The sequence below is a fragment of the Ctenopharyngodon idella genome, chromosome 19 (assembly GCF_019924925.1).
Source record: "Ctenopharyngodon idella isolate HZGC_01 chromosome 19, HZGC01, whole genome shotgun sequence".
Classification (NCBI taxonomy): Eukaryota; Metazoa; Chordata; class Actinopteri; order Cypriniformes; family Xenocyprididae; genus Ctenopharyngodon; species Ctenopharyngodon idella.
In genome coordinates, this window is record NC_067238.1 from 22,851,919 (window position 1) to 22,875,629 (window position 23,711).

Here is a 23,711-nt window from a genome sequence, read left to right on the forward strand (position 1 = left end):
TACACGTAAATAAACGTAAGTATACCCAGGGCTTTAATTTCATATATACTCTTACTGTATGTCAGTAATTCTAAAACTATATAATAATTATCTAGTCTTCTCTGGTTTATATAAGCAGACTCATACATTGAATGATTAACTGTGAAGGTTTAATTGTTTAAGCTCCTCTTTATCTAAAAGTATCTACACATCATGTCCTCAAAATTTCAAGCCTGATGGACATCGTGTCAAAGTCATTACAGAGACATGATGTGTGAACATTCTTACTTCAAGTTGTTTGATTGGCTTGATTGAAACGTTATAAGTCTACTCAAGTGACTTTGACTGTCTAACTCTAACTGGATCAGACAGGCTTGGCCTTTAGTTTGGGTGAACGCTTGTGGCTGAACCACTGTCTTTCTCTTTTACTCTGCTGGTCCACCTGACGCATTCAAAACACACAATGTTGACAAGCAGTTTGAGGGAGCCGCAGGCACGGTTTGCAGTAAATGGCGCACTGCCAACTTTACTTTACGCTCTACACATAAACCGAGCCATATACCTCAAGCCATGATTCAGCTAGCGTATTCCAGAAGCTGAAGCCACATAGCCTCAAATGAACTTCTGAGCAGCCAACCTAATTGGGGTTAATAGCCAGTAATTTCCTTTTCTTCTTACTCAGAATTTGTTCCGTCCTTTAGGTGGCCTCCATGTGGTGTTTGTCATTCATGTCACTCACTGTAGGCCTTCATTGGGAAGTGTGCCAGAGCATTAAAAGACTTTATAATTACTCGTGCATCAAGATTAGCCCATCCAAACAGATTTCTCTTCTCCCTCCTGACTTTAGGCGATCTATATGTATTGAAACCAAGTAGACATTTAAGTATCTGCAAGGTCAGTGACATTAGTTGCACAGTTCCCTTGGGGGAACCTCGAACGCTAAAGGTACTAATTACCGCTCACACGCTGCGCATTTTCAAAGAGCAGACGGTGATAAGATGCGAACAGGCAACGGACCGTGGTGTGTGTGTATTTGCATAATTCAAAAGCTAGGCTGAATATGAGCCTAATGTAAATCATCAACGGCCTACAGTGGAGATTAACCAGAACAGAAAGGAAGGAGAGTACCATGAGTAAACTATGCCACACGTACCAGGCCAGACTGTGTCTGATCCTAATCGCCTGTCAACGAATCAACAAGAGCCCTCAGCACTTGACAGCAAGACCTTGAGTGTGGTTATCACCCTCGAGTCCCGTCTCAATGTCAGGCCGACCGTGTTCGCGAGCACATATGCACACCCCCGCACTCAGTGCCTGCCAAAGACACAAACACTTCGAGGATAGAGGGTGTAAATGACCTTTTAGAGCACAGGGTTGAAAGACAGCAAAGAGCAAAGTGGAATATCAAATCATGTAGTCACTTCGCATTCATTGTCCATATTGCCCATATGGCAATATGTGTATATACATATATTTTTTTAAATATATATCAAAATATTGGTTTTTTTTTATTGTTTTTTTCCTTTAATTTATTTTATTATTATTTTATTTATTTATTTATTACATGTATCTGTTTTTATATTCGGTTGGAGGTTGATATATGTAGGCATTATGCTTGCTTCTTCTACTTACAATTGCTATCTGAATTAATGGACAATATGGATGGATTGTTAAATGTAATTTATAGGCTACCGTAAAAATCAATAAAAAAGCTTTGAAAGAAATATATATCAAAAACTAGCTTCTAAATATATTTATTTAGACAAAACTAGCTTCAAAATATATTTATTTACATAAGTATATTTTTTATAATATCATTTTAATCTACATTTGCTACCATTCAAAGGTTTGGGTTCTGTTTTTTGAAAGAGTTTAATATTTTTATTCAGCAAGGTTGCATTTATTGATCAAAAATAACAGTAAAGACATTTATAATGTTACTAAACATGTAAACATTTCAAATAAATGCTGTTCTTTTGAACAGAATCCAGAAAAAAAATCACGGTTTTAAACAAAAATATTAAGCAGCACAGCCATTTTCAACACTGATAATAATAAAAAAATGTTTCTTGAGTAGCAAATCAGCATATTAGAATGATTTCTGGAGGATCATGTAATTACAATGTAATTACAATTACATTTTAAAATGTGTTGCAATAGAAAATGGTTATTTTAAATTGTAGTAATATTTCACAATAAATCTAAATACTAAATACTGGTTTTGTGTGCATAACAGAGTATCAAAAACATTTTGAAAATCTTACCAACCCCAAACTTTTGAACAGTATATTTATACTTTTTTTTTCTTTTCATTTACTGAAATTATTTTTTTTCACATTGGAAATGTATTTTCTTGCCCTTTGAAGTATATTTCGTAAAATATATTAAATCTGAAGGTGAAAACAAATGAAGCTGATCTTTTCTGAAGGTTTTTACAAAGCATAAGCTAAAGATTTTTGCACTTTCTAAAGAAAATATGAGCGGGGTTTGCCTGTGCAGAACTTGCCAATACAATTGCCAGGGTCTTGTGGGAGGTATAGGGCATTGATTGGTGGTTGCTAGGGTGTTATGGGTGGTTGCTAGGTGGTTTCCTCACAAAATCCCTCCCATATGTTTCTGTGAATACGATCCATTTTATCCTCTGAGAGCCGAAAATCCAAGTAAAGTACTTTGAAAGGAGCACACGTCTCCTCTTTTCAACAAACTATATATATATTTGAGATTCCATTCAGGTTTGAAGCACAAACAGTGCAAGACGAATTACACATCAAAGTTTAATACTTTTGGTCAGAGGTTTGTTCAAATCCCTGACCCTAAGCATTAGCAAGCACCCGTAATAATATTGTTTACTGATACATTTTTCAGCTATCACTGACTGTAATATTGATGTGAATCTTCTAACTCTTCTTCCTTCACTCTAATGTCAAGTCAAAAGCAATGTTGGCGTATGAGGGAAAGGGAGGTCGAGGGTGAGCTTTTAAGACTCCAGACTGTGTTGCTCATTGTAAATGGATGGTGCCTTGCCTTCTGAAAGCTTTTGAAGTCTTCTCTTGATATAACAGGTCTGTAAAAAAAATCTGTGTGGCCGTGACATAAGTGAAAGAATGTGCCGCCAGGGGACTTCTGAGAGCGTTAATGTACCATCACCAGATTTAAAAAAAAGCCAACAGGACCCCGAAGAGATGGAGTGGGGCACATCCCATAGATTTCTCACTCATTCAGTAGTAATAGGAGTTTTATTTCAAATGTGCTTGCAGTGCATGTCATCAAAAAAGCATGAATAAAGTGCACAGAAAAGCAAAAGTATTAAGAGATAATCCTTTATCTTCTTGTAAACATCAGGGGGCTCAGATCTGTCAATGGGGTCTTATTTCAGGACAAAGATTATGAATCATGATATTTGTAATCTTTTAAAATACTCTTTAACTGCTGGAAATTGCTTTATTGGCAGAGTCAGTTCTGTTCATTTGTTCACTTTAATTTAGTCAGTCTAGATTACTGAATATGTGATCTTGGGTGACAGCGCTATTGAATAGTGAAATTTTTCAATTTAATTTGAAATAGAAATCTTTTAGAACATTTTTGGTATGTGCATCCCATGAAAGACATCATTTTATATGTTGTAAGATGGGCAGAATAACTTTTAGGCTTTAATCTTGCCTAGTTGCTGAACAAGCTCTCTTCCTCTGTTGCCTTGAAGGCAATAAAATAGTGGCCATTTCCAAGGATTATGCTATGATTTTCTGTTAGAGCCAGCAGTGTGGACAAGATTTTGACAGATTCAGGGCGGTTAGTGTGATTTCTTTTTACCGCACCCCTTTATAGTGGCTAAAATAGGACACGCTGAATAAGTACGGGTGCCAAATCTAGAACTTATCACCCTCTCAAGGGCAAACCAGCAACTAACGTTCTCCGCAATCATCGCACTTTCATATTGAGCTCAGAAAACAGAGGCATTTTATCACTTTTTTTTTTCTCTGTGATCAAATATGAGACACATATATCAGCAGAACTGAAGAAATAAAAAGGTGATAATGAGTTCACAACAGCAGCATCACAATCAGGCAGCTGAGATATTGTGACATCTGCACTGTCTGGCGAATCTTAAAGAGATTATCCACTGCTTTTAACCTCATTAAGAACATATTAATCATCTTTTAGATGTGTGCCATTTAAAAACTAAAGTGATTGGCAGTGGTTATCTTGATTGGATGACCTCTCGTAAAAGTCCCATTCAGAACATGACTGAAAGGTCAAGAGCAGCTGTCATGACAATATTTATGCCATATAGACTGTAATAATACAATCAAATAAATGTGAATATGTAATTTGTATTTGTTTAACTAACTGGTTGTTTTATATATAAAAAAAAAAATCGTGGTACTCAGGACATCTTCAATAACAGATGACTTATGCTGAGATAATGCTGCCACCTAGTGGTCAATAGATTAAAATACTGTTGACATATTGTGCAGTTTGTTTGTTTTCTGTCATTATTTTTCTATTTTCACCACCATGACTGAACTTTTGGAATACACACGTTGCTCCCAGAATCCTACTTTCACCTCCTTCCACATGATCAATTTCATTCCCACAAATTCATTCTTTCCTTTCAGCAAAAACAAGCACTTCAGAAGCCCTTCTAATCCCATACACTTTGACTGTGTAAGTGCCCCAGGGGCCCTTGAGATTTTAACACAGCCTGCTTCTGTTCTCTCACTGCAGGTCAGCTTTACTCTGATCTTATTATCTCTGTGCCTCAGGAAAAGTTGTATATCTTGACTGGAGCAGACATCTGCCCTCTAGTGACTGAAAACGTGTGTCTTGTAGTACATCGATTAAAGAGGAATTTCAGATCAGAGCATCGGTAAAGATTTAGTCCACTTTTTTAACTTTAGTTAGTGTGTAATTTTGCTGTTTGAGCATCAACAACAACATCTGCAAATTTACAACGCTCAAAGTTCAATGCAAAGGGAGATATTTACTTTTAAAGAATTCTCTGTTTAAGGACTATAACAAACGGCTGGTAGGGACATCAACAAGCTTCTTCATGGGTTAGTGACATCAAATGTACATAAACCCTGCCCCCGAGAACACACAACAAAGGGGGTGAGGCCATGTTGGACTGCTTTAGAGAAGAGGAAGATTTGTCGTTACCATGCCGTTATTTTACCCAGGACTGCTTCACAAACGAGGGTCAGTTCAACACTGGATTTGCAGAAAAGATTAACATGACGGCACATGCTAGTCGATGAGTTGAATCGACTCCACAGCAACTACATAAATTTATCCACTAACCATTCAGAAACGTCCAGTTGCATTCTAAAAGTTGTAACTTCTTCCTGAGTCTCTCCATCAGTGTCCGACTCCGGTTTGAACAATGAAAGGTTGAACACCGTTACTGACAATCGTCATTTTGGCTGCGTGAGATTCTCCGGCTTTGTTGTTGTTGAGCAACTGAAGCGTGAGCTGTTATAGCTTCACCTTCTTCTGGAAAGCAGGCCAGGATCAGCAGCTCATTTGCATTTAAAGGGACACAGACAAAAATGGCATGATTTTGCTCACACCCAAATAGGGGTAAATTTGGCAAGCTATAATAAATGATCTGTGGGTATTTTGATCTGAAACTTCACAGACACATTCTGGGGACACCAGAGACTTATATTACATCTTGTACCCTTGTACCCTTTAAAGTCACAATGAAATCAAAATTGACAAAATTCTTGTTTTGTTTTTTTGTTTTTTGTTTTTATGGAATATTGCAGTATTTATTATGAATGATTTATCCGTGAATATTCAGTTTATATTTATTTTTTTTTTTTTTTAATTCATGTGCCCTTATAATCTTTAATCACAATAAATTCCCCTCCCTCTCTTCTCTGATGACGTGTTCACTGGCACGAGGGCGGGACAACCTGTCACTCACATGAGGTCACAACAATAGCAAACCACAACAATCCAGTCAATTCCTGATAGACAAAATCAAGTCCTGTCCTACATTGTGTCTTGTTCGAGAAGCTGTTTCACTTGGATATACTGTATGTAAACTTCCGTTTCATGCCAACTTTAATTACAGAGATCTATATAGATGTGAAATCTAAAACTAAATCTTAATCTCAATTTAGAGTTAAAAATTTAGTATACACATTTATGCCCTGGGATGTGATTATAAATTTATATAATGCATTGTATTATTACTGTAAGTTAACTAGGCTAATGCATGCTACATTATTTAGGATCTAAAATATTTTATATCAGAGATCAGGGCTAGATGTCACATGATGATGGTATGCAGCAATACGTTTCGGAATCAAAAATCCAATTAAACAAAAAATATGTGTTTTTCTCTATAGGTTTTGTATGAATATCTAGTTAAAAACCTCTTTAATTAGGATAATTTAATTATTCTAAAAAGTATAATTACAGTTTCAAAATTGTTTTAGATGTGTGGTAAACAAGTGAACATAAAATTACACTGGCATATTCAGACAAGAATCTTACCTTTTATGTGTTGTTGTTTCAAATTTTTTGTGTTTCATTATTGTTTTACAGTTTAACCCTCTATGGTGTATCATCATTTATAAATGTTGCAGATAATGGGCACCCTGACTGGTCTGTGGCTATGCAGCTCCATACGCAACAAACTGTGATGCACTGTGTATTCTGACACCTTTCTATCAGAACCAGCATTAACTTCTTGAGCAATTTGAGCTAGCTCGTCTGTTGGATCGGACCACAAGGGCTAGCCTTCGCTCCCCACGTGCATCAGTGAGCTGGCTGGCCATGACCCTGTCGCCGGTTTACCACTGTTCCTTCCTTGAACCACTTTTGATAGATACTGACCTCTGCAGACCAGGAACACCCCACAAGAGCTGCAGTTTTGGAGATGCTCTGACCCAGTCATCTAGCCATCACAATTTGGCCCTTGTCAAACTCGCTCAAATCCTTACGCTTGCCCATTTTTTCATTTCATAATTAGTCCCAGTAGAAGTAAGTCAGCTTGTGCTCATTTAACTGTAACTGTATTAACTGTATACTGCTGTATATTATACTGTACAGTAATTAATTAAATAAAATAAGAATGGAAGACTGTGAAACCTATAAAAAAAAACCTTTGTTTTATTTCAAGACAAGCTATATGAATAACAAATAACAGATGCATAAACTGGAAGATGTACAGTGTGTGTGAGTGTGTGTGTGTGTGTGTGTGTGTGTGTGTGAAATATCATCTGGCCCCATTTGCTGCAGTCAGTACATTAGATATAGTATAGGCCTACACCATAAAAATATACAGCTTTTGACAACAGTTTTGACAATGTATGTCCAGATGTTTTTCATCGTACACTTCTTAAGGCTTATTGTTATCTTGGAGAATAAATGCTTCTCCTCGCAACTGTTACTAAGGGGAGGCGGGAATAAGTGCAAACCACCTCTTGTCAATGAGTCATTATTCAGGAAAAAACTGACCAATCAATTTTACCGCGGCACGGCCAGTTCCGCCTACTTAAATGGTTGCCATGTCGGAGTAAAGCCCTCATTGAAATGTAAAAAAAAAAAATAATAATAAAAAAAAAATTCTGTCTTTATTTATTTATTTATTTATTTATTTTTTAGAATAAAAATTCATACAACTTGTTATTGTATCTGACTCATTGGTAAGTTACTGTTTTTTATAGGTTGGTATAGTGTGTCAAGCCACAATAAACAAAGGCAAACAAACATATAATTAACTCTTTTTTATTAATTTGCATCTGTAGTTAAAATATAAATTATAATTAGGCCTATATATTATATAAGTTTAATTACATAAGTGCAGTTTGTTAGTCCAGGCCAGGGTAGTCCGGGCAATCCCAGATTTGTAAAAAAATATTTAAAAAAAGAATAGAAAAGAACAACTTAATTTGCTTAACGACTCTTTTTGGTGTTTTTAAAATATTTATTTATTTATTACATTTGCAGTCAAAATCCACGAGGCTAAAAAGCAGCACTGAGCAGCCAACGTTCATCCTAAAGAAGGGGTTGGATTTTATTTGGTGGGATCTGGCAACCTCTCACGCATCAGCGTTCACTGTGAATTGGACTGAACCACACGCGTATTTTCTCCTTGTTCAACTACAATTTCTTCTCTTAAATTGTTCGATTTGCTTGTCATGTAACTGAAATTTCCAGAGACGGAAATTTACACAGGCAAAAGCTTTTGTCCGGAAAAAAACACATTCAAGATGGGTTGCGCTGGATTCACCTGCTCCAAGAATTCCCTGTGCGCGCTCAACATCCTCTATGTTGTGAGTAACCAACGCATGAATGGAAGCAACCATATGGAACATCTTTATGAGCCTTTATTGTAACATTTGCACATGTGTTTTATAAATGCTCATACAAGAGGTGTTTCTGTGCGGCTGTATTACAGTTCTCGGTGTCTCAGGACTCATGTGAATTATTTAGAGAGATTCTTTGTGTGGAATGAGGCCGATGAGCGGTTCTGGTTTCACGCACAGCCTGTAGAATAACATCCCGGTTTCCTCGCAGCTCGTCTGTTTTGGCAAAGTCACATCCTGCTTTTGTTCTACTTATGCAGATTTCCTGCTTCATTAGTCTGGAGCTGATATTGTGGTGCTGATACCGCTTACATTAGATTGGAAAGAAAACATTATAATCAGCTGTGATCTTTCACTTGTTACTTAGGTGGAAGCAGAAGCTCAGGGGTCATTTCTCATTGTCGGCCAATGATAGCAAGGAATCATTTGTGCTTTTGAGAAAGGAATAAGCTTTTGTATAGCCTAAACATTTTGTGTTATGATGTGACTGCTCGCGTTTTATTGCTCAAGTGACATCACAGCTGTTTTTGGGGCATTCTAAGCAAACGGTGCCATTTGCCTGCCATTTGTTTTCCCATGAATCATCACTGACAGAATTAACTGAGAATCAAACTGAGTCACATTATTTGAAAAATTTAACTTTGTTCAGTATGTAATGCAATCACTTTTTAGTATTTCCTAGACTATAACTAACATTTGAAGAAGAAAAAAAGATTGCCAGCTGAATGTACTCTCCTTTTGGCAGTCCCATTTTGGCACTGAATTGGGAAAATGTCATATTTAAAATCAAAACATTAAAATTAGAAATAATAATAATATGATGATGTTGTTGATGATGATGACTCAATTATAGTTGTGTTTCAAAAGTGTCTTGTCTTTATCCCTGTTTCCCTCATTAAAGGTGCAATATGTAGGATTTCTGTCCGCTAGAGGTCGCTAGAGGCCTATTCAAAACAAAGGTGTAGCTTGATGATGGCAAGTTTGAGCGTGGAATCTTGGGACATGTGGTCTTCACTTCACAGCTGGTGCAAAAGAATAGGGATAGGACTCGGGAAGAAATCAAGTTCATGGAGGCGATTATTAACGTTACTGTAGTATGAAGCAGAGCAGGACCGAGTGTTGTGGGAGCTGAACGAGGCCACTGGAGCGATTGCGCAACACACGCCTCACGAGCAGCGTAACTTTTATTATGTCACAGTCGCCGGCGCCGCTTCCGCTTTTCCGGTCATGAGTATGAGGTAACGCAGCTCTGTTGATCCTATTAGATACATTTGAGAGTGTTGAAAATGATGTTTATAACATTACTCTGTGCGTTCGCTCGGCGGCTGCTGTGAGACACTTCTTTGAGACACACTGCAGTAAGATCGATTTTAGAATATCATATTAAATGCTGGATGGGCTGTGTTGATAAATGGCATGCAATTAATTTATAAAACATATTGTATGATGGAGAAAATTCTGTATTACTGTTACTAAAAATAAAGCTGCATCTGATTATGCTATGTTAGCTACTTGACAAAACAATGTTTTTCTCTGAGGCATGGTAAAGCATGGTACTCGCCAAAAATCAAGAAAATTAGATTTAAACAAAAAGACTAAACGTGTTGAGCTATATAACAACAATTAGTTTTCTGTCTATAAACATAACAGAACAGTTGTTCCCTTGCTTATTAAAACATGTAATATATTAAAGCGTCTTTGGTGTTTCCGTGGTTTTTACTAAATAAAACCGAAAATCGAGGGTAACGCGGGTATGACGCAATTGACAGGCGACTCCTCACACGTCCCGGAGCCTTGGTTAAAATTGCAATTTTCTCATGATTTACAAATAGATGGAAACATTTGGGATATTGTAAGTACTCAAGTGAACAAAATATATAACACTGGCCTAGTGGTTTTTGGGTATTTTACTGCAAAAATCTTACGTGTTGCACCTTTAATGATTAATCTCCTTCCTCACCAGTGTTATTTTAGTATTATTTATATAGCTTTTTTTAATATTTTGAATTAGCTTTCATTTTTATTTTTTCAGATTTCATTTCAGTTTAAGTTTTAGTAATTTTGTTATGTGCGTTTGACATTTTTGTTAGTTTTTGTATTTTAATATTTGTTTAGCTTTATATTTATTTCAGTTTTAGTATTTCTAGTTACTTCAAACTTAAACTTATTTATTTTAAGTAGTTGTCAAGGCAACATTTTAATTTTTGTAAAAGTTTTTCATCTAATATTTTATTTTAAGCTATTTCAGTTAATGAAAACATTTTTTAGTTCTAATTTTACATTTACAATTCCACAATAACACTACTATTCCTCCACTTCAGATGGTGAGCTTGCTGATGATTGGCATCGCTGCCTGGGGGAAGTGTTTTGGGCTGGTTTCGAGCTTCCAGGTGGTGGGTGGCATCATTGGAGTGGGGGTCTTCCTCTTCTTTGTTGCCCTTGCTGGACTTATTGGTGCCATGAAGCACCACCAGGTTCTGCTGTTCTTTGTATCCTTTACTTTGATCATCCATAGATCGTGTACTGCTACTATACTTTGTTCACTGTTTAGACATTGCTGAGTATTTATGTCAAGCAGAATGAATAAATCATTTTAACTGTACTGTGCAATAATTATGTTAGGGGCTGGAAGTTTGTGGCTGCATCCAAAATCGCATACTCTCTTACTTAGTTATTTTGAATAAGTAATTACATTGCAACCTCTAAAAACATATGTAGAATGTAATCCAGATGCACTACATTAGCCATATTGTCATTATCATGTGACTATTCACAAATCCTCTCCTGTGACCTCATGGGATATTAAACTGTCTATGTATGCACACTTCAGAATCTTGCCAGAAGTAGTAGGTCATCCAGGTACTTTTTTTTCTACTGTGACTATACATATTTTCAGTGGCCTCATGCAAACAAACTATAATGTGTGTCAGGTCTTTGCATTTCATTACATGATGTGCTCTTTTTTTCTACATTGCTTTTGGAAATGAGACAGGATTATGATCTGCTCATGTAATGCATTTCACTCTGTGTCCATAGAGTGGTGCAGTTAACATGACAAATGAGAGTGCACATCAGTGTACTACTTGTAATGTAAAAGAGTCTCTTAAACAAAATGAAATGAACTAATCCTGAGATGAATTTGGGTCATTACACTCTGATACTCAGCGAGGAAGGATTGCATGATTATCAGTAGTCTGTTAAAGGAAACTATTTCAGTATATTACATTTCTTTCTTACTCAATAAAACATAAAATAAACCGTTCTGTTTAAAGCATAGTTTACAGTGTAATGCAATTCTGTATGTCATTGACATTTATTATTGGATTCCAAGAGAAAATAACCACCAACCACCAAATGTGCCTAAATTCATATTATGTCTTGTTGAATCTTTTGTTTTTATTTAAAGTCTAAAATATTTAATACAGAACTTCTGAATTTTACTGCAGATGGTGGTAGACTTGATGTTAACAGAGAATAGAATAGGATTTATATCATATTCTTTTTATATATATATATATATAAGAATATGCTATAGAGGTCGCTAGAGGCCTATTCAAAACAAAGGCATAGCTTTCATGACGCCAAGTTTGAACGTGGAATCTTGGGACATGTGGTCTTCACTTCACAGCCGGTGCAAAAGAATATGGATAGGACTCGGGAAGAATATGCTATTATATCAATGGCATATTGATATAATATCAATATATAATAGCATATTCTTCCCGAGTCCTATCCCTGAAGAATATATAATATATAATATTCTTCAGTGATTTTACTCTGAATATTTCTGCATTGTATTTTGTATTTTAATCCTTAATTCATTGACAATAGTACATGATCATCCTGTTCCTGGTGTTTGTAGTTCAGTTTTCGGTGTCTAGTGCTTGTCTGGCTATCAATGAGGAGCAGCAGGTAAGATTAATCACTGTACTTCAATATATATACTTGCATAAATCCACTTTGGTGGTCTATAGTCTTTGGAAATGTGCTACAAATATAAATAATTTTGACAGAATTCAAAATTATTCAGTAAGAATGCATTAAATTGATCAAAAGTGACTGAATAAATGTTTTTTATAATGTTACAAAAGATTTCCATTTTAAATAAATGCTGATCTTTTAAACTTTGTATTCTTGAAAGAGTCCTGGGAAAAATGTATCACGGTTTCCACAAAAATATTAAAGGGATAGTTCACCCAAAAATTTTGTCATAACTTACTCACCCTTATGTTGTTCCAAACCTGTATGAGTTTCTTTCTTTTGTTGAACACAAAAGAAGATATTTTAAAGAATGTTGGTAACCAGACAGTTGATGGCATCCATTGACTTCCATAGTATTTTCTTTTTCCTACTATGGAAGTCAATGGGTGCCGTCAACTGTCTGGTTACCAACATTCTTCAAAATATCTTCTTTGGTGGTCATACAGGTTTGACACAGCATGAGGGTGAGTAAATGATGACAAAATGTTCATTTTTGGGTGAACTATCCCTTTAAGAAGCACAACTTGCATAATAAACATGGATAATAATAATAATATTCTTGAGCAGCAAATCAGTATATTAGAAAGATTTCCGAAGGATCATGTGACACTGAAGACTGGAGTAAAATTCAGCTTTGCATTAACTGGAATAAATTACATTTTCAATAATATTCAAATAGAAAAGTTATTTTAAATAGTAATAATATTTCACAATATTAGTGTTTTCACTGTATTTTTGATCAAATAAATGCAGCATTGGTGAACATAAGAGACTTCTTTAAAAAACGTGAACAAACAAACTTTGATGCATGTAAATGGGGGTCTTTTTTCTTTTTTTCTTTTTTTTTTTAATTGTTTATTCCATTTTGTGTTTTTTTCTTATAAGTTGTCATGTGTTTCATATCTGTGTGTAGAATCATCTTCTGGAGGTGGGCTGGAACAACTCTCTGACCACTCAGAGGGACGTGGAGAAGAGTCTGAACTGCTGTGGTTTCTCTCACATGGACATCAATGGAAGCTGTGCTGCTGTAATTTCCTCTGATACACACTCTTCATTGTTCTTTTGTTATGTTGCTGAAGCATCGCACGTACTAAACAATATAAATGACACCTGTGTGGGTGATAATGGCTGTGTTAATCATTTGCATGCTTATTGTGATAGCATAAAGCATCACAAATGTGTGACAAATTAGGCAATTATATTATTTGTTCCAGTATAATAACTCTCTGCTCTTGTCAATGTCTGTTTTGCTTCTGTGCAGCCCTGCTTTCATTACAGCACTTGCACCACATGTGCAGCAAAGATCCAGGAGCATGCCGGCGAGGTGCTGCGCTTCGTCGGAGGGATCGGTCTCTTCTTCAGCTTCACTGAGGTCAGCCTGCTAAACTAACTTCTGCTTTGATCTCTACTTTGAAATTCTTCACTGAGCAAATTAAAGCAAATTAAAGGGGTTCTATTAAAGGGATAGTTTACCCAAAAATGAAACTTCTGCCATCATTTACTCACCCCCATGTTGTTCCAAACCCGTAAGACTTTCGTTCATCTTCGGAACACAAATGAAGATATTTTGAATGAAATCTGAGCGATTTCTGTCCCTCCATTGACAGCTACACAACTACAACTTTGACGCTTCAAAAAGAAATCGTAAAACTAATCCATTTGAAAGGGATAGTTCACCCAAAAATGAAAATTCTGTTATTTACTCCCCCTCAAGTTGTTCCAAACCTGTATAAATTTCTTTGTTCTGCTATACACAAAGGAAAATTTTTGGAAGAATGTTTGTAACCAAGCAGATCTCGCCCCCCATTGACTGTCATAGTATTTTTTTCCTATTATGGTTGTGGTCTACAGCAGAACAAAGAAATTTATACAGGTTTGGAACAACTTGAGGGGGTGTAAATGATGACAGAATTTTTATTTTTGGGTGAACTATCCCTTGAATTGAGCAGTTTTGTCCAAATTTTCTGAAGAGACACAATCACTTTATATGATGAACAGATTTAATTTAGGCTTTTATTCACATATAAACTTTGATCAGCAAACATAAACAGAACCAAACCTGCTTGACGCACAAGAACAAATGTCATGCGGAAGCTCAAACGTGTTCGTAACACACAAGAACAAACCTCATTGGTTCTCCAACGTCAAGCAAACATGCTTGAGCTTCCGTTTACCATATCTGATGTGTGCGTTGATGAATGTTTGTTGAATGTCTTTTTTTTACATTTTATGAAAAAGGTCTGCAAAGTTACCAAGTCCACTCCAAAATGGAGTTATTCTCATTAAGCACTGTTTCTGAACTTCCTGAAACGCCTCGATTGTAGTCTTGAGTTTCTTCTGGGAATATACACATTAAAATATTCCTAATTTAAATAATTCCCACCAAAGGCATACGCAAAAAAGGGTGCGAGGCCTGACTAAGTTGCGTTGGTAGTGTGTTTTCACCATGTCCCACCCCAGATCTAACGCGGTTATGGTAAGGGGCGTGACATTTCCAAAAGACGCTTGAAGTGGTTGACCAATCACAACACAGCCGACCAATCAGAGCACACTGCACTTTTCGGAAGGAGGGGCTTCATAGAAACGGGAACTAAACAGAGTGTTACTGACAGACTGGGAAGATAGGTGCTGCAACAATATAATATATGTGAAAAATATTGTGTTTTTTGAACATTCAAACATTAAATTGTATAGCAGAACCCAAAAAAAAAAACTAAATCAAGAGTTTGTAAAAGAGCATAATATGGCCTCTTTAAAATGTTTGTAATTACACAGCAAAATCCCCAGAGTTATCAGCGTTTGCTTAAGTTGGTCTCTTGACCCTTGACTTTCTATGTTAGATATTTATCTGCAACGATGTATATGTTGTTGTAAAGCAGTGGGGTCAGTGCTTTACAGTGAGCAGATATTAGCTGTTGTTATATGATGATATAGTCATTGTGAGCTTGCCTGATTGCATCCAAAGCAACTGATCATATGTTTTGTCATTTATACATTTTGGTTTTGCATTACCAACCCTGTGAACAGCATGAGAAGAAAGTGTTGCAGCAAACAGATATATTGAATAATTTTAAAACCATGTAGTGCATACAAAATTTTGAACTACTGCATCACTTAGACACACACAGACATCAAGAATCAGCATATGAATCTCAACAATGGTCATAAAAAAACACTTCACGCTACAATGCATGCTGGGTATCACCATAGGACAAAACTCCCATCATGCACTGCAGTATGAATAATTATTGTCACCACTGTTGAGGATTGTATGCTATGTTTTTATGTATAAGCCTGAGCGATAAGAGTTGCTCATTTTTTAGCATTGAAGCGTTACGGTGGCATTTGTTTAATGCAATTTTGCAATAGCCGAATCTCAGTCAAGAAACCAAAGAGAAAGAGCCCTCTTGGCTTTCAAAAAGGAAATTCAAGCAGATCTGCTCCTTTAGTCTTTTGATTCAGCAATGTACAAGTGTTTGTTGTGAAACACTATTGCAATTGCTCAAACACAAACTATTTTATAGACATAAAAGTGTCAAGAGCCCAACTAAAACAAACCCTGACCACCATGATGGTGGCATAATTTTTTGACCAATAAAACATTAACATCTAAACCGCTGTTAATTCTCAATAAGAACTTCTTTAGACATCTGACAGAAATAAAGTCAATCTGGTTAGTAATAAGTGAATCAGATCTTTTAATCAGATCTTGAGAGATTTAATGTCTTTTATCTTCTGTTGATTTCATCTAAGGCTGTGGCTGAAGTCAGTTGTAGTTCTTGTGTTTCTCTTTTCTTCAGTGATTCTGCTTGTTAAGAGCAGGTGTTCATCATTAATGTTCAATCATCACTTAAGTAATTTCTTAATTATCTGATTAACTTTAACTCTGCTTCAGTGTAACTTTAACACTATTTAGAGAGGGACCATATGTACTCTGAGCAGAGTTGATTTAACTCTGGGGATTTTACTGTGTAATAACAAAAAAAAAAGATTGTAAAAATGGTACAGAAAATAAGTTAATTGGTTAACTAACTGTATGTTAACTTACCTTATTCAGAGAATAGAAAAAAAAAAAACATTGCAATTTTACTGTAAAATACTGTAAAATGTATTAAAAAAAAAAGTAAAAATAATGATTTTACAAAATAATTCACACTTGAAATCTGTATAATTTTCAACAAGAACACATGTAAATTATTGTTAAAATGATATATTATTGTATTATTATGGTTATCAGTAAATTTTAGTGTACAAAGTAGTATTTCAACATTTTATCACTTAATGAAATATACAAGTTAAAAGATATACAGTTACCAATATGCCATCCCATAACACCTGAAACATTGTTTTACAGAAAATTTCTAGCAACCACAGCTGCCAGTTTTTTTTAACTGTACATTTAACAGAATATTTTTACAGTGTATTTATGTTTTTCCTCCTGTCATTCTGGTTATTTCAGATCCTGGGTGTTTGGCTGACATATAGGTACAGAAACCAAAAGGACCCACGGGCGAATCCAAGCGCCTTCCTGTAGGTTCGAATCTTATTATGTCGTCTGACCACTGGAATTCTCATCTGAGCTGTTAAAGAAAGTGTGTGTGTTTGCTTTTACTGAAGAGGAGACCAGCCTGCGTGTTCTTGCTGCTATATATTATTATATGCTTGATTTTTCAAGAGTACAGTGTGAAAGTACTGTACATTATGAGGCTGTATTTTTAAAAATTCCTCTCTATGAAAGAACGGAACACCAAATACTAGTATGCAGTACTTACACTAATGGGCTAAACAACAAAGACCAATTGATTTTATGTTAACAGTTTTATTTTATGTGATAAAACACATTAACAGAAAATGAGCTGTGATCAAGACGTGCAGTGTGAGCATGACACTATTTATGTTGTTTATATACTGACAAAATCAGAATGTATCACATTGATTTCTTATAATAAATGCACACATTAACAATTAGCATGGATGACAGTAAAAGTAGCTCAGAATCACTAAATTGCAATAAAGTTTCAATTTAAAAAAGTTTTTCTGTTGGTTAGTAGCTAGATACATTATTCGGACTTCATAATTAGTATGAAAAATTTAAAGAACTCAATTACATATAAAGATTAATGGATGAGTGTCTTCTTAAGCACTGTTTAATGATCTCGGATTTCATATTACATATTTATATGCCTGTTTTATTTCCGTTATGTGTGTGTTAGTTTCACTGACTTGATTTCTTGTATTGTTTTGGCTTCTTGCATGAATTCCTCAATGAAATGTACATCTGTATCCAATGGTTCTGTGAACTGCGCTCTCAAGCATTTGACATCAGAAAAAAAAATACAAATAAAGACTCTGTGGACACAATTGTACTTTGGCCAATTTTGTCTTTGTATTACTTAATTGTTGGGTTTCCACAATGCTTATGGCTAAGTCTTTTATTGTCTCAAATCCCATTCCTTTCCATTGTAATGGAGTATTTCAGGAGAGCAACTTCCTCTAACCTAAACCAATAAGGAACTGACACGCTCAGGCCAAGTGCTCAGCGGTTAACAAAAGGCAGCTAGTAACCAGGCAACAATGACTAAAGAAAACAAGCTGCCAGTTACTTTTGACTCCTCCCACCAGGATACTAGCCGGAGACTCCGTTAACTGGAAAACCCACATGCCCTCTGCTTTGAATAACTGTGCAAACGTCACTGCCTAAACAAATTACCACGAGAAGCAAAATTTTTGTACAACTTCATTTATTGAAAAAAGCAAACATGAAAATGAAAGCCTGACGGTTAACCGTAACAGAATCTATTCAAAGAAAGTACTTAAAATTTGTACAGGGCTTTACAGTGCGTTTCATGCCGTCAGTAAACAAGTGACAGAATAATAGTGACCCTCAGGGAAGTAATATCCTCTCGGCGGTCAAAAAGACTAGACTTTTGTGTTCACAGCTCTGTCTTCAAAAACTTCAGGGCTCTTTGCATGTTGCTTAACACTGTGGAAACAAAACCAAACACGCGATACTGTCAGCATGACGATGTTTAATAGCTTATCTTGGCTTTAAGAATTGCTTCAGACTTACAGAGTTTCATGTCAGCCGGCTCATAGGCGTACATGCGGTTGGAGTAGCGGCCTGTGATGTCCGCGCGAACGGTCATGGAGGGATCTGAAAAACAGATAAGATTTGAATCATTTATGCAGACTTTTTCTTAATGTGTAGCATAATTTATCTAGCTGTCATAATTAAATAAACTCACCAACAAAGAGGATTCTGGGAACATACTGCCCATCAGGAGACAAGTGCTTATCTGTGGTCTCATACTGTTAAAAGATATGAATCCCAGTTCATTTTACAGACATTCAAAACACACATAACAGACAGACAAGGACACTTTAATGCTGTTAATGTATTAACAATGAGCAATACGTTTGTTACAGTTTTTATTCGTCAATGTTAACGTTGGTTTATAAAATACAACTGTCCCTTGTTAGCATGTTAGCTCAGCTATATTAATTAGCCTGTTAACAGATACAACTTTTGATTTTAATAATGTGTTTGTAAATTAGCATTAAATAAGATTAATAAATGCTTAAGAAGTATTTTCATTGTTAGTTCATGCTAACTAATGTAGTTAACTGATGTTAACAAATGTAAAGTGTTATTGATTTTACTCACCACCAGATTCAAGATCACAAATTCCTCATCGACCAACTTCTGGATGTCTTTATCCTCAGCAAAGGCCTTCTTTAGAGCTAATTAAATAATATAAAATATATGAAAATAATACAAACATGAAGAACAAACTAAGAAGATTAAACAGTCAATGAAAATGGCAAAACAAAAGTCAAGCTTTACACTGGCTGTGTGGACAGTCCTCCAGGTGAAAGATGACCATGAGGGGCTTGTTCCTAATTAAACAGATATTTCAAGTTATACAAAATATTTAAAAAAGATAATATAAAATCAGCTTAAAAAAGTAACACTTTATTTTACAGTGTCCTTGCAACTAACCCTAAGCCAAACCCTAATCCTGACTTTATAGTAAGTACATGTTGTTATTACTCAGTACTTAAAGGGATAGTTATTGAATAGAATTAAGGATAGAATTTTCACCCAAAAATGAAAATTCTGTCATCATTTACTCACCGTCAAGTTGTTCCAAACCTGTAAAAATGTCTTTGTTCTGTTGAACACAAAGAAAGATATTTTGAAGAAAGTTTGTAACCAAGCCGCTTTGGGGCACCATTGACTTCCATAGTAGGAAAAAAAAAATACTATGGAAGTCAATGGTGCCCCAGAACTGTTCAGTTTTTTTCAGTTTCTTTAAAATATCTTCCTTTGTGTTCAACATAACAAAAAAAATGTATACAGGTTTGGAACAACCTGAGGGTGAGTAAATGATGACAGAATTTTCATTTTTGGGTGAACTATCCCTTTAAATGTATAATTACACTGAAACAAGGACACCTTAAAATAAAGTGTAACCATTTATCAGCAGATCTTCTATACACACAAAATTACTTATTATTAAACACCATCTACTCTATAATTCTATATAATACAAGCTTTTCTCACTTGGATCGTGACCAAAACAGAGCTTCCTCGTACGTCTGTGCCCAAATCAACTGATCACCCCATCCTGGAGAAAAAAAAAAAAGAATACACAATATGAGTCCTAAAAACCAAAATCTACATAGCCAATGCAAATGACTGCTACTTCATAGGCCATTCAAATCACTATTGCACAACATGAGGTCTGGGATAGTATTTCACTCAATAAAGAACTGGAATATTTCCAAAAGTAACCTCAATGAAACTGATCCTTATACTATCTGCGTCTACAGTTCATTATGTAGCTTCAGTTTTGCTATTATAACAGATCACAACAAATCACAATCATTTTGCAAAATTGCTGTAAAGAATGTCTCGAAATGTTTTCATGAAGCTGACCTCTGGAGAGAGTCTGAGGAATCCTCTTCTCTTTCTTGGCAGTGGTCTTCTCAAGCTTCCCCATGACAGAGGACAAGGCCACCAGGACCAAGAGTACTGAAAGTAATCCTTTAAGCATCTTCACAAGCTGAAAGAACAAAGCATTTCAATATATAGCTGTTAGGAAATGACAAAGCATGGTTTTAACATCAGTCCCAGCAGTTAAAACAATCTTTAGCAAAGCCTTCTGAGAAGTATACCAGCACAATGTCCCTTTAATGACGGTTCCTCACCTGTTCTCAGGTTCCCTGCTGTGTGTGTGTTCAGGCTCAGACTCCTGGTCCTCCTATTGCCACTCTCTCTCACCTGTACGACACTTATACACCTGCTCACCTTAGGCTCCGCCCACCCCTCTGCTGCTCTGGAATGCGATTCTGCGCTTTAATGCTGTTCGGCCCCATTTTGCATGCAAACTTTCCATTAAATTTTTTTATTTGGCTCAGCGCCAAGGACAGGTCAGCTGATAGTTGTGATAAGCTATTGAAGGCTAGTATGATTGGGCTTCTTAGGATTGGCTGAGCTCTGATCTGTGATGTCAGAGGGGTACATTAATGGGCTTTCGTAATTTGAGGCATGACGTGGTGCTAGAATGTCTTGCATTTTTTTTCATGCTTTGTCAAATACAATGAATTGACAAATTTGATTAAGCTAATTATTATTGAACAGTTTGTAGTAGGAAATCTACTATCTGTGTATAGGAACATTTGGACATTATAACTAACTGGTGCATTATAATTAATCTAATGTGATATCTGTAATATAATAGGGAGTGTATTGTATACAGGATTTTAATAGTGTTTATACAAAGTCTAGTTTGATGGTGAAATCCTGCCCCTCAAACATTTGCTTAATGAAGCGCTCAAAAGGAAGTTTCTCGAATACAGTCCTTCTAAAGGACTGACGTGTCCTTAAGACGGCTGATTATGAGGAAGACTTTTGGTGTAACTTTTTTTCTGTGTAACCTTTTATTATTATTGTTTCAAAATATTCAGTTTATTTTTAAGAAATGTATTATTTATATATTTATAATAATAATAATAAACATTTATTTGTATAGCACTTTTCATACATAAAAATGCAACTCAAAGTGCTTCACAAGCATTAAATCAAATAATAAAATTTCACACAATGTCAATATAAAAATATTCGAAAACAATAAAGGTTCAGAATGTAAAATGTAAAATAAAGCAATTGGCAATAGAGTTTGACCTCAATATCAATATAAAATAATATAAATAATACAACTATAAGAGAATCAGAAGGTAAAATAAAATATATTATACTTCACACCATATTGTTATATTGATAAGCAACTTTAAAAAGATATGTCTTAACCTGCTTTTTAAAAATATGAATGCTGGTAGCCTCTTTTACTTTATTTGGTACAATTACAAATTTTTGGCAGCACAGTGGCTAAAAAAAGTACCACCAGATCATTTATGATTTACTGCATAATGTGCCAGAAGACTAGTACTAGAGGATCTTAAACTATGATTTGGGACATATCTCGACAGACAGTCTGAAGTGTATAGAAGTGCCAGGTAGTGCAATGTTTTATAAACCAGTAAAAGAACCTTACAATCAATTATTTGATGAACTGGTAACCAATGCGGTTCCATTAGAACCGGAATAATCAGTGTAATTATTTTATTTTATTTTATTTCAGTTTATTTTTATTTATTTCCAAAAATATGTAATATTTTATTTTATATTATTTCAGTTTATTTTCATTTATTTCCAAAAATATGTAATATTTTATTTTATTTTATTCAGTTTATTTTCATTTATTTCTAAAATTATGTATTATTTATTTATTTTATTTCAGTTTATTTCATGTATTTCTAAAAAATATGTAATATTTATTTATTCAGTTTATTTTCATTTATTTCCTAAAAATATGTATTATTTTAATTTTTTTATTTTATTTCAGTTTATTTTCATTTATTTCCAAAAAATGTATTATTTTATTTTATTCAGTTTATTTTCATTTATTTCCAAAAATATGTATTATTTTATTTTATTTTATTTCAGTTTATTTTCATTTATTTCCAAAAATATGTATTATTTTATTTTATTTTATTTCAGTTTATTTTCATTTATTTCCAAAAATATGTAATATTTTATTTTATATTATTTCAGTTTATTTTCATTTATTTCCAAAAATATGTAATATTTTATTTTATTTTATTCAGTTTATTTTCATTTATTTCTAAAATTATGTATTATTTATTTTATTTTATTTCAGTTTATTTTCATGTATTTCTAAAAAATATGTAATATTTTATTTTATTTTATTCAGTTTATTTTCATTTATTTCCTAAAAATATGTATTATTTTAATTTTTTTATTTTATTTCAGTTTATTTTCATTTATTTCCAAAAAATGTATTATTTTATTTTATTCAGTTTATTTTCATTTATTTCCAAAAATATGTATTATTTTATTTTATTTTATTTCAGTTTATTTTCATTTATTTCCAAAAATATGTATTATTTTATTTTATTTTATTTCAGTTTATTTTCATTTATTTCCAAAAATATGTAATATTTTATTTTATTTCAGTTTATTTCCAAAAATATGTAATATTTCATTTTATTTCAGTTTATTATTTTCAAAAATAAGTAGTATTTTATTTTATTTCAGTTTATTTTCATTTATTTCCAAAAATATGTATTATTTTATTTTATTTTATTTTATTATTTAGTACTCAAAAGGAAGTTTCTTAAATTCGTGTCTTTAAGACTCATGATTCTGTGAGGAAGACTTTTTTTTCTTCATCTGTGTAACATTTGTTATTATTATTTTTATTTTATTATTATTATAAAATTTTCATTCAGTTTATTTTCATTCATTTTGATTGATATATGTTTTTATTTTATTTTATTTTATTTTAGTTTTTGTTTTTTGCTCAAAAGGATAGTTAGATAACTTGGAAATGATACTGATAACAGTATGACATGACAGTTGCAGGCGTTATTGTGTAACATCCTCTGTCGAGTTGCTCAAACATACATTCAAATTTCTGAAGCAAGTCATAGCATCAGTGGTGGTGAGCTGGAGAGGTGAATGCTTAACTAATTTCATCTTCTCTGAAAAATGACTCTCTCTGAAAATAATGTTGTAATTCAGGCCTGACAAAGCCCCTTTCCACTAGCGGCTCTGGCATAATGTGACCAGCGGAGGATCAATGGTGTCTTTGTGCAGAGTGGAATCAAGTCAGGGCCTCTACGACAACCAACACCACTCAGACTGAATGAATCGAGTCTTTTTATGACTTCACTCTCTGTGTCCTTCAGGTGGACATTTCTCTGTCCCTATATTTCTGCCATTGTGCGGAAAATGACAGGTATGACTTACTCAGACAAACTAAAGGTTTATCACAACAAAAAAAGACATGCAGGAAATAGTCTGTAAGATGTTTTGAAAGAAGTCTCTTATCCTCACCAAGGCTGCAT

General features: G+C 34.4%; 2 protein-coding genes across 2 annotated transcripts; one reads left to right on the forward strand and one right to left on the reverse strand.

The window, feature by feature from the left end:
* Nucleotides 1-8,013: 8,013 nt before the first annotated feature.
* Nucleotides 8,014-17,644, forward strand: tspan13b (tetraspanin 13b). The gene is made up of 6 exons (XM_051871818.1): nt 8,014-8,264; nt 10,619-10,786; nt 12,129-12,209; nt 13,192-13,305; nt 13,540-13,650; nt 16,738-17,644. The coding sequence occupies exons 1-6, from the start codon at nt 8,202-8,204 to the stop codon at nt 16,810-16,812; spliced, it is 612 nt and encodes a 203-aa protein (XP_051727778.1). The 5' UTR covers nt 8,014-8,201; the 3' UTR covers nt 16,813-17,644.
* A 358-nt stretch (nt 17,645-18,002) lies between these two features.
* On the reverse strand, nt 18,003-20,671 carry agr2 (anterior gradient 2). The gene is made up of 8 exons (XM_051871819.1): nt 20,490-20,671; nt 20,218-20,344; nt 19,843-19,906; nt 19,123-19,175; nt 18,943-19,019; nt 18,524-18,587; nt 18,349-18,432; nt 18,003-18,261 (listed from the first exon to the last, which is right to left on the reverse strand). The coding sequence occupies exons 2-8, from the start codon at nt 20,333-20,335 to the stop codon at nt 18,212-18,214; spliced, it is 510 nt and encodes a 169-aa protein (XP_051727779.1). The 5' UTR covers nt 20,336-20,344; nt 20,490-20,671; the 3' UTR covers nt 18,003-18,211.
* Nucleotides 20,672-23,711: the final 3,040 nt, after the last annotated feature.

What these genes read in the sequence shown, in the direction of transcription:
- tspan13b (XM_051871818.1), top strand. Translation starts at nt 8,202, where the DNA reads ATGGGTTGCGCTGGATTCACCTGCTCCAAGAATTCCCTGTGCGCGCTC. An exon ending in CGCTCAACATCCTCTATGTT is followed by an intron (nt 8,265 to 10,618) that starts GTGAGTAACCAA and finishes CCTCCACTTCAG; the next exon opens with ATGGTGAGCTTGCTGATGAT. An exon ending in TCAATGGAAGCTGTGCTGCT is followed by an intron (nt 13,306 to 13,539) that starts GTAATTTCCTCT and finishes GCTTCTGTGCAG; the next exon opens with CCCTGCTTTCATTACAGCAC.
- agr2 (XM_051871819.1), bottom strand. Translation starts at nt 20,335, where the DNA reads ATGCTTAAAGGATTACTTTCAGTACTCTTGGTCCTGGTGGCCTTGTCC. An exon ending in TCCTCAGACTCTCTCCAGAG is followed by an intron (nt 19,907 to 20,217) that starts GTCAGCTTCATG and finishes TTTTTTCTCCAG; the next exon opens with GATGGGGTGATCAGTTGATT. An exon ending in TCCCAGAATCCTCTTTGTTG is followed by an intron (nt 18,433 to 18,523) that starts GTGAGTTTATTT and finishes TCTGTTTTTCAG; the next exon opens with ATCCCTCCATGACCGTTCGC.